Source organism: Oncorhynchus nerka, linkage group LG8, assembly GCF_034236695.1.
Source record: "Oncorhynchus nerka isolate Pitt River linkage group LG8, Oner_Uvic_2.0, whole genome shotgun sequence".
NCBI classification, from domain to species: domain Eukaryota; kingdom Metazoa; phylum Chordata; class Actinopteri; order Salmoniformes; family Salmonidae; genus Oncorhynchus; species Oncorhynchus nerka.
The window spans coordinates 26,694,751-26,705,736 of record NC_088403.1 but is presented as its reverse complement, the minus strand read 5'-3'; the positions used below and the strand labels follow the sequence as shown (position 1 = coordinate 26,705,736).

At 41.0% G+C, this 10,986-nt stretch overlaps 3 protein-coding genes across 4 annotated transcripts; all 3 read left to right on the top strand.

Moving 5' to 3' along the window:
• Positions 1-215: 215 nt before the first annotated feature.
• On the top strand, positions 216-2,227 carry LOC115133044 (bcl-2-like protein 13; the record flags this gene model as incomplete). The annotated part of the gene is made up of 1 exon (XM_029665875.2): positions 216-2,227. A coding segment is annotated over one exon (963 nt), but the record flags the coding sequence as incomplete, so codon positions are not given.
• Positions 2,228-6,554: 4,327 nt separating this feature from the next.
• On the top strand, positions 6,555-8,694 carry spic (Spi-C transcription factor (Spi-1/PU.1 related)). 2 transcript variants are annotated; one of them, XM_029667198.2, is made up of 5 exons: positions 6,555-6,692; positions 6,848-6,935; positions 7,138-7,241; positions 7,402-7,501; positions 7,694-8,694. In XM_029667198.2, the coding sequence occupies exons 1-5, from the start codon at positions 6,690-6,692 to the stop codon at positions 8,212-8,214; spliced, it is 816 nt and encodes a 271-aa protein (XP_029523058.2). In that variant the 5' UTR covers positions 6,555-6,689; the 3' UTR covers positions 8,215-8,694. The 2 variants fall into 2 exon arrangements, with proteins under 2 accessions (XP_029523058.2, XP_029523059.2); XM_029667199.2 differs by having other exon boundaries at positions 6,564-6,692; positions 7,715-8,694.
• Positions 8,695-9,120: 426 nt separating this feature from the next.
• spi2 (Spi-2 proto-oncogene) lies at positions 9,121-10,986 on the top strand. Its single transcript, XM_065021125.1, has 3 exons — positions 9,121-9,358; positions 9,481-9,594; positions 10,437-10,986. The coding sequence occupies exons 1-3, from the start codon at positions 9,227-9,229 to the stop codon at positions 10,779-10,781; spliced, it is 591 nt and encodes a 196-aa protein (XP_064877197.1). The 5' UTR covers positions 9,121-9,226; the 3' UTR covers positions 10,782-10,986.

Genomic DNA, 10,986 nt, shown 5'->3' with positions numbered 1-10,986 from the left:
TTGGCAAGAGATCAGAAACAGACGCTATGAGATACTGTGTCATAAAAACACACAATCATTCTAGCAACTATTAAGTAGTTATAAAGGTTTTATATTCAACTCAATATAGTTGATTAATTTATTGTTGATTTTAGGAATTTAATTTATTTTCTGAACAATATTATCCTATATGTTTTCATGTTAATGGTTGGTTGTCTGTTGTGTCTCTCTAGTGACCAGGTTTCAGACTGGAGGGCAAGGTCCCAGCAGTGTCCAGAGGGGGGGACAGTGGTGAGGTCAGTTCCCTGTCTGGAGAGCAGAAGCCTGATTGGCTGGGCCCCGCCACGTTACAGCTGAGCCAGGGAGACAGTGGCGGGTCTGGCCCCTGGCAGACAGAGAGCAGCCTGGCTGAGTCCTGGTCCACCGTGGGAGACATGATGGACCCCGAGGACACCAAGAGCCTGGACAGCAGCGACGGAGTGGTCCACCTAGCTGAGGAGCGCAGCGAGAACCACTCCTCCATCTCCGACATGGTCCATCTAGAGCGGGAGGAGAAGATACTTGCGGAGGAGGAGGAGGACGGGAGCCTGGGGGAAGAGGAGGAGCTGCAGGCCTGTGTGATGAGTGTGTTTGGGGGAGGAGGAGACATGTCTGAGTTCAGGGAAGAGGAGCTGGATACCCAGGAATTATTACCTTCATCTGAGGTGTCAGTTGACCACCAAGAGACTATGGATTTAATGATGTCTGTGGCTGAGGAGCTATTTGTCCAGGAGGAGCCTGTTGAATTATCCCACGCCACCACTGCCTCTATGCCCATGCCAGTTTGGAAGCTAGAGCCCCCCTCTGCCTCCTCTACTCCTGTCCCCTCAATACCTACACTAGCTGAGTTACATTCAGAGCTCCAATACTCTATGCAGGAGCAGCTCCACCCTCCCCCGGTCCTAGGACCAGGAGCACCACAGCCACCAGACCAGAGCCAAACTAACAGCCAACCAGAGTCCTTGGCCTCGCTCCACACTGCCCAGGAGACACAGGAAATCCCACCAGTGACACAGGAGGTTCCACCAGAAAAGACAGAGGCTGAGCTTGCTACATCGCTCCATGCCACTGAGCTACCTGTGCTGCTGTGTGGGGGCGCTGCAATGGTGGCTATTGTGGGAGTATTAGCTTATGGGGCTGTGGCTTACTGCAGAAAGTAGCAAACCCCTATCCTGTGAGCCCCAGCAGCCATATAACCCAGGTCTTTTAAAATCTACTCTAAACTATTCCACCAAGTACATACTGGATTTTACACAATGCGTTTCTTTGCATCTAAGTAGTATTATAAAGGTTGGTTACATTTTTTATCTATTTCCTGTGCTACCTCAGTCCACGTAAGAGCTCAGGAGATTTGTAGGAGCAAGAATATTTGTTTCTCTGTAAATTCACAGGAAATTACACTTTTAAAATATCTTAAAAATCAGATCTTTGTTTGTTGTTTATTTTTTGTCCCTGTCAATGCATTATAAAATAACACACACGCATGCACGCCCAAGCACACACACACACACTAATTATGACTATAGTTGAGCCACTTCAAGGGGTATTGTATAATGGCTTGTTCTGTGTCACTGTGGGCAAACTCAGTGACTATGTTAGTTTTTGATCAAATGTATTAGTGGATATTAATCTGTATAGTGACTCAGCTGCAAAGCTGCAAAGGGCCAAAGTTTATATAGCAGGTGTGGATATCTGGAGTTACAGTAACCACACAGCACTGCCCCCTGTTGCTCAGTTTTCTGTAATACAGAACAACAACTACTATTTGTCTACAAACCCTAGAGATTGATTTCCTGTTCAACATGGCAAATAAATAGAGGTCTTCTGCAAGCCCTAAAGGATTGAATGCACTCAGATTGTGCTCTGTGCTCCAATATTTTCCCACATTGGCTGCTGTGGGGGAAATAGATTTGATAAGAAAAGGTCCCTTTGACATTTTTATTCCTTGTGAAAGACACACTGGTTACTCAGCAAACATTCCCAACCTTAATTCTCGCTCTGTTATAAACAATTATAAATGTTAATGTTACTTTCTATGAAGTACATACATAAACCATTTTTTTCTTTGAACTGAAGGATTGACTAAATTAGATGTATTATTATAATTTTCTGACATGGTGTGATGTCAGTCTTTACTACTTCCTAGTGGCCATGTGTGGAACAGTAATAAAATTTTTAAAAAGAAATAAAAAAAATATGTGGAACAGTTTTTTCCTGTTGTGGATATATTTTTATTTTTTATTTTATATAACCTTTATTTAACTAGGCAGGAGAAGTCAGGATATAATTACAAGTGACTCATATTCACAAGTCCATGACCATGAATTCACTGGCTAAAACTTCAAATGGAAAAAGTATAAATTAAGTTATTCATTCTGTATTATTTCATTTGAAATTATATCTAAAACAATCTCAGAGATATACATCACATTTAATTATTTAATATTTTAATAGGAACCAGTGGCATCTACAATTACTTTGATATAGTGAGAAAAAAATACATTCTTGCAGAACAAAAATTAAACAAAATCACAAAAACAAAAGAAACTCAACATGCAACATCCACATCCATAACTCAGACCATAACATGATCTCACTGATATAGTTTTACAATGCTGTGGCCTCACAAACTTTATTCCACTGATCTAATCTGTGTCAGTGCCTTTGGTACTTCTTGATTTTCATTGAGTGGCAGTAAATAAAGAAGTTGAATCGGTGTCGACCGTGTTGCGGTTACACTGCCCTTCCCTCATTGGTGTTGATATAAACAGACCTTTTCAATAGAGCCTGCAGAGAAGGGGAAGAAAAATGCTTCTTTGTTTGAAGAGATAAAGCAGCCCGCACGGCTGCTTTATGGGTAAATGTAAACACCTTGGCACAGACACGCACTCATACACACTCACGCACGCACAGACCGCTCTGAGGTAAATATGTCAACCTCAATCTTCCTGCTATGGGTTAATTGTTATAACTATAGCCGTGATGTTGTAATCAAAACATGTACTTGATCACAATCTATACAAATACATTTAGTAAATAGAGGGAGTCAACAGGGCCTGCATTATTGGTTGCATGGTTGTTGTTTTTGATTTATAGTTTACTTTTGACAGAAGTTTGACCATGTTAATGTGTGCAATGGAAAGAAAGCTAGAGGGGGAGAACGTTTAGGTACTGTGGTTTCTAGCGTTCAAACAATACGAGTCACCTAGAGGAAACCCCACACAAGCACATCTATACACACGCACACACATGCACCCATCACACACACACAGTATGCAGTAAGTTCAAATGTATTTTCAATTCCAAAACTGTCTAGTTATATAAATGTATGGTCTAGTTCAGTGAGTGTAGACAGCGGTTTTACAGTATATGCCATAGTGTAGGCTAGGGATACGGATAGATCAAATCTGTGCATCTTTGTTGCACTGTGTCCATAATCTTTTAATCTACCCATCCAGGCAAGATATGCGCTGTATTCACACTCAGCGAACCTGAAAGGGGAACTTCAGGAGTCAGTCCGTTGATATTTAAAACGTGTCGGCAGCTTCTAATAAATGAACTTCTCAAAAATCCCTTGTTTATTTGGAGAGGGAGGAGTTGGGATTTGCGGACAAGACAAATACATATACTTGAACTATGAATCATTAACGACAGCTTTTATGACTCAGGTCAAAAATCTGACCCCTAATGCATAGGTCAGTTCCAGTTAAGCAACACATATCTATTTATTAAAATGTGTGATATCTGTACAACATATGGTTGCAACAGTGACCAGACGGTGTGGCTCACATTGATTTACTGAAATATTTCATAATTACGTTAATCATCTCAAAAAGGTTAAATTTATGTAATCGACTCACAGCAAGTTATAGTTACGGTACTTGTGTATTGTCATCACCTAGTTTGTTTAATGCTTTCAAGTATCGAGTGTGAAAATGAAATCAACAAATGCTGTTAACAATATAGAAACTGCAATGTGTACATTAGCAATCCCTAGTGGTTCAGAAGGTGCAATCAAGTTACACAAGGTTTTAACAGGTGCAGATGATTCCATCATTAGAATTAGGGAAGTATGGTTTTTAATCATCTACTTTTCAGTCTCCTGCTGAAATCAACACTCATCATGCACACCTTATTGTGTTTTTCTTAGGCATACAGTAATATCCATTACAAGTCAGGATAAATCAGCAACATTGTATCAATTCTAAAACCAACAGATTGCTAATCTACTGAAATACAGATCAACTATTTACCAGACATGATGCAACACTTTTCACTACTTTCACTACTTCACTACACCATCTCCAGTGTGTCCATAATAACTTACTATCAAAAAATGCTAAATGGGCTAAAGGCTACATGGAGCTTATACTCAGGCTTTAGAATGGAAAACTAATAGGGTTTTTATCACTTGATGTCAACGACTGCAGTTTGGTTACAGATACAGTGCCTATAGAAAATCTACACCCCCTTGGATTTTCTTCACATTTGAATATATTACAAAGTGGGACAAAAATGTATTTAATTGTACTTTTTTTGTCAATGATCTACACAACACAACATTTAAAAAAATGAAAAAATGAAAATGAATGAAAACACTAATATAGCTTGATTAGATAAGTATTCACCCCCCCCCCCCCCCCCCCCCCCCGGGTCAATACATGACACACCTCTGGCAGCGATTACATAAGAGCTTTGCACATCTGGATTGTGCAATATTCACCTATTATTCTTTTCAAAATTCTTCAAGCTCTGTCAAGGTATTGGGGATCATGGCTAGACAGCAATTTTAAAGTCTTGCCATAGGTTTTCAAGCAGATTTAAGTCAAAACATTCACTGTCTTCTTGGTAAGCAACTTCAGTGTAGATTTGACTTTGCGTTATTGGTTATTGTCCATCTGAAAGGTGAATTCCTCTCCCAGTGTCTGGTGGAAAGCAGATGAGGCAGGTTTTCCTCTGGGATTTTGCCTGTGCTTAGCTCCATCCAGTTTGTTTTCATCCTGAAAAACATCCCATTTTTTGCTGATGTCAAGCATACCCATACCATGATGCAGACACCACCATGCTTGAAAATAAGGAGGCAGTTACTCAGTGATGTGTTGTGTTGGATTTCCATCAAACATAAGGCTTTGCATTTAGGCCAAAAGTGTATTTTTTAAAAACTTTAGTGAATACAGGATGCATATTCTGTATATTTTTATTCTTCTTTTCACTCTGCCGTTTAGGTAATTATTCTGGAGTCACTACAATGTTTGTAAGGGTTGCGGAACTGGTGCCAGTGAAGTCAGACGCAGGAGAGCAGAAATAGGTAATAGCCGGAGCAGTTTAATTTAAAAAACCAACGGCAATAAAAAAATAACCTACATGGGTACAAAACCTGACGCTCACCAGTAACATAGTGCACAAGCACTTACATACAAACAATTCCACACAAGGACATGTGGGGAACAGAGGGTTAAATACACAACACTTAATGAGGGAAATGGAAACCAGGTGTATAGGAAAACAAGACAAAACAAATGGAAAATGAAAAGTGGATCGACGATGGCTAGAAGACCAGTGACGCTGACCGCCGAACACCGCCCGAACAAGGAGAGGAAACGACTTCAGTGGAAGTCGTGACAATGTTGTTCATCCTGTTTTCTCCCATCACAGCCATTGAACTCTGTAGCTGTTTTAAAAATCATCAATGGCCTCGTGGTGACATCCCTAAGCAGTTTCCTTCCTGTCCTGCAGCTCAGTTCAGAAGGACGACTGCATCTTTGATGTGTATAGGTGATTTAATACATCATCCACAACATAATTATTAACTTGACCATGCTTAAAGATATATTACATTTTTGATTTGTTATTGTTACCCAAAAATCAACCACTATTATTTCCCATAGAGTGAGCCCATGTAACTTATTATGTGATTTGTTAAGCCAAATTTGACATCTGAATTAATTTAGGCTTGCCTAAACAAAGGAGGTGAAAACTTACGTAAAGACTATATTTTAGTTATTACATTTTTATTAATTTGTAAAAATGTGTAGAATTTTCTTTTCACTTTGACATTGTGGAGTATTTTGCCTAGATCAATGACAACCCCACTTTGTAACGCATCAAAATGTGGGGAAAAAAGCTTAAGGGGGTGTAGACATTCTATAGGCTCTGTAAGTGTTAGACACGTCAGACAATACACTTAAAACCCTGTAAAACAATATAATGGAAATTATATAGACATTTCCCTCAGCAGTTCAAAGGTCTGAGATTTCAATTTACAGTAAAGTCTATATTTACTGAAGAGCATTTATGGTAAGATAATATGCATGTTTATAAATATCTACCCAAAAATGCTAATTAGAATGCTATTGAAGGATATTCCTGGATAAATGAAGTCATAAGAGAGGTTATTATTAATCATGTGATCTGATCTAGTAACAGTGTGAAAGAGTGATTGTGGGAGGTGTATCTGATCTGCTCTTCCAAAAAGAGAAGTATTGCCAACCACGAATTGACGTTGACACATTTAAATCGACCAATCTCTTTTCTGACACTTCGTTTTAGCCGAAAGGTGAATATTGCGGGCTTACACCACTATATATACACCTGCACAAGTACATCCATCTCACACAGACAGTGGTCAGACACTGCTTGCCTTGTCTGAAGTTCACGCTCAAACATACAAAATGGTGAGTCATGACAGATTGAAGATCAATTTAGTTTTTATTTTAAATACATTTCATGTTGTTCTAGAATAAGGCATTTATTCCTATTCATTCTGTAGCTTAACTTGTCTCCTAATTACGACATTGTAGTTGATAGCACGTAATTGATGTTTTCCTAGATCTCCCTGGATAATGACATCAACCAGCACTTCCAGGATGCAATTGATGTGATTCAACGGCACTCTGACGATCCGTATTGTGATACAGGTAAACTTACACTTCAACACTCATGCCAGAAAACCAGATTTAAATCTGAACGCTAACAATCACCATCATTATTGTACAGACATTATTGTTTATACTTTCTTTGTATTGAGCATGCCTGAAAAATGATTCAATACATTTTAGTCTCATTGGTTCTGGCAGTGAAGACTTTATTGAATTACTATATTTTTCTCCCTCTACTTAGAGTATAAGTACTTTGAGCCTCCAACGCGATCGAGCATAATGTGCTGCTACCCCATCACCCACCCTTCTGATGTGCCAGGTCCATATGACTGGAATGAGCAGACGGTGAGTGTACAGAACAAGTGGTTGTATTTGACCAGTATAGTACTATTGACTGACTTCTCCAAGTTTGCACAACTGTGATGTAAGGTTACAGTACATGCATGTGTCATGTCTCATGTGAATGTGACTGACCTGACCCCTTTGTCTCTCCTCGTCCTGCCAGTCATGGCCTCATGTTGTTCCTTACGACTCACTGGGTCCATCTATAACTGTGGAGTACCCCCAGTTCTACTCCATCGCACCGCCACCGAAGAACGGCAAAGGTGAGCAGTGTTTGGCCACCAGTGATGAGTGATGACAATGTCTGTAAGAGATGTGAGAGAGTACAACTACACACGCTAGAATTGAACATGTTTCTAATACTTTAGTATTCTATTGCTTCAGATTTTTGATTGCCAAGTATCAAATTGACATCATTACAACTGAATCTCTGCCTGTTTATGATTTCATTATAGTCAACCTTTTGATCTCATCAGGTCGTAAGAAGCTGCGTCTTTATGAGTACCTGCATGAGGCTCTGGGCGATCCCAACATGGCTGACTCCATCCAGTGGACGGACCGTGGCAGCAGCACCTTCCACTTCATCTCCAAGAACAAAGAGAAGTTGGCCGAGTGCTGGGGCAAGCGCAAGGGCAACCGCAAGACCATGACCTATCAGAAGATGGCACGGGCGCTGCGCAACTACAGCCGAACGGGCGAGATCGTAAAGGTGCGCCGCAAACTCACCTACCAGTTCAACCCGTCGATCATCCAGAGGCTTGGGGGCATCAGTCACGTCATTCCCCCTGCCGGCCACCCCGAGGCTGGCCACCCTGGGCGGGAGGTGCTCCTCCACCAGCAGCATGCCCCAGCTGAACAGGCTTACTATGGCTCTGCTGCTGCACCTGACTGGCACAGCTGGTATGAACATTACTCCCTCCAGGGAGACTGTGATCTTGCCACAAGCTTCACTTCATCCACAGTCACCAAGGTATGAACTCAGGTAATGTCACTGTGGGAAAATAACAGAGGTTAAAAGCTGCTTTAGCTAGCTGTCAATTCATACTGCTACTCCTGCATACTTCTGAGGGGACCTACAACTGGGCCTTGTTATGCAGCCATTGTGTTATGGGGGTCAGGAAACGTAACAGTCATGGTAAAGAAAATTAAAAAATGTTTACTCTCCGTTAAGTCAGCACCTTTTGCCGTTTAAAAAAATGTAATGACCATTGATCAGGTATTGTGGATCATTGAATATGTAAATAATGAAAATATATTCACTTTTTTTTTAACCTATGAGAACTGTGAACCAGTTATAAGCCTTCGGTGTGGGTACTGTACATGTAAAGGGAAAGAATTACAATATTGGTTTCAAATACGAACATGTATTACTGCATGTCATTTTGTAAATAATTAATTGAAATCCTTTGTATCTCACACACATTGATGTATTTTAATAAATCACTTTTGTATCGTTTGTATTTGTACTGTGTATACGGTTTTATTTTAGGCAATGAATTATTCAACACTGCATCAACACTGACTTCATAACTGACTTCATAACCGTGCCATTCTTGCTCATGAGTTCCAACAAGTGTCCCATCCTTGTTGTGTCCGAGGAAAAAAAGAGGGGAAAAGAAAGAGAAAACCATGAACTTTGTTGAATGAGCCAAACATGTCTGCTTGTGCAACGGCAATAACAACACTGTCTACCCCTCACTCACAATTCCCCATCAATCCACACTCTGTAAGACACGAACACAAGGTGTATCGCTATCCCAAAAGGCAAACCATTGTGATAAGTGCTGTTTTCCTGTCAAGAGAGCCCATGGCTGCTCTTATCTTGCCCAGCGGTGAGGATGTGGTCTGTCCTGGGAGACAGTGCTTCTCTGGTGGTGGGCTTTGTGGGGTGGTGGTCATTGTTCCTGTGGTGAAAGTTTATTACGGTAGCCTAGTTGTGGTGAGTAGTGCAGGCCAGGCGATAAGCAAGGCAGCCCCAACTGGCTGTCATGTTGCGGAGGCATAATAAAAGCCTGGGTGTCACACAGTTCCTTCATGCATTTCATCTAACACACAACTCTGTGAAAAACCTGGGATCAGGACCTGTGACTGCAGCAATCTACGTGCATCCGACAACGATGGTAAATATGAGACCGTTATAAGCTTAAGGATAACTGCACAGTGATGTATATTGACGTCACACTTTCAAACTGAACTGTATGTGTGAGTCTGCTGTACAATTTGAATCGGTTATCTTTGTCAGAATTCTTTCGAAGATAACCAGACAGATCTGGAGGTGATTTTGGACTTTCTGGAGGAACACTACAGACAGGGCACTGGAGATGGCGGAGAAAAAGGTTGTTCTCTATTAGCGTTATGAATCACACAAATAAATGGATTATTGTATATTTTTAATGCCACCTCTTTTTCCACACTATTGCAGTGGGAGGTGTCTGTGCTTTGCCTACACCAGTGACAATGGAAGGAAACTCTGGTGAAACTTGTTGTGATCACTGGTGCCATGAGGAAGAGGTATGCATTCAATTATATATATATATTTTTATTTTATTTTATTGATTTATTTGAACTTTATTTAACTATGCAAGTCAGTTAGGGACAAATTATTACTTTCAATGACGGCCTAGGTACAGTGGGTTAACTGCCTTGTTCAGGGGCAGAACGACAGATATAAGCCTCCCCATGATGCTTAGGTCAGCATGTCATAGACAGCACTTTGATCTGTGAAAGATACACAGTATAGGGCTATAGTTTATTGGGTAATGTTCTGCTTGTCTCAGTCATACAACTCAGTTGGTTAAAAAAAACATGTTTTTCAGGCTATGCAATCACACGATGGCTACACAACAACACTACTGGACCAAAACACCACTACAACGTCTGAGAAAGGGACAGACCACACTTTGCCACATACTATGCCAGCAAGACCAGCACCCACACACCACATTGGACCTTGTGAAAGAGGCAAGTTCCCTTTTTGTGGTTAGTAGATACTGCCACTGGAGCTCATGCTGCCCTGAGGGACCAATGCCTAAAGAGACCTGCCTTTAACTGTAAAGGACAATGGTCCCATACTCCGCTTATCTCTGTATGTTTTACATACATATCAAATGAGCTAAATGTTTACAACTTTACCACTGAACACCATCACAGCTGGTCATCTCACAAAGGGATTTTTATCATCAATTATGACGGGATATTGTTAACCGCTCCATCATTGTTACTGTGGTTACAGGTAGAAAGGTGCGTCTGTTTCACTTCTTGTTTGAGATGCTGGAGAACCTTGGCATGGCCCACTGCATTTCCTGGGTGCCAGCGGCAGCAGACGGAGTGTTCCGCTTCTCTTCCCGGAACAAGGAACAGGTAGCAGCACTCTGGGGGCAGAGGAAAGGCAACAGGAGGCCCATGACCTACCAGAAGATGTCCAGGGCACTGAGGAACTACGCCCGGTCTGGAGAGATCTTCAAGGTGAAGATGAAACTGACCTATCAGTTCAGCAGAGCGACCTTGAGTGCCTTGAGGAAGTGCCATCAGGGAAAACTGTAAAGGACACATTTTCACATGAAAAACTGTAATCTATTGTAAATATCAATCATCTATTCGATCATCAAATCAATCATCAATAATTTGAAGACTGACTTGATTTAGTCTGTAGATTTGTATCAGTAGCTAGGCCTGCTGTGTGATATTTTACACAGACAGAGTTATATGACTGGCATGTTGTGTAGGCTTCTGCTATAGGATACTAAAC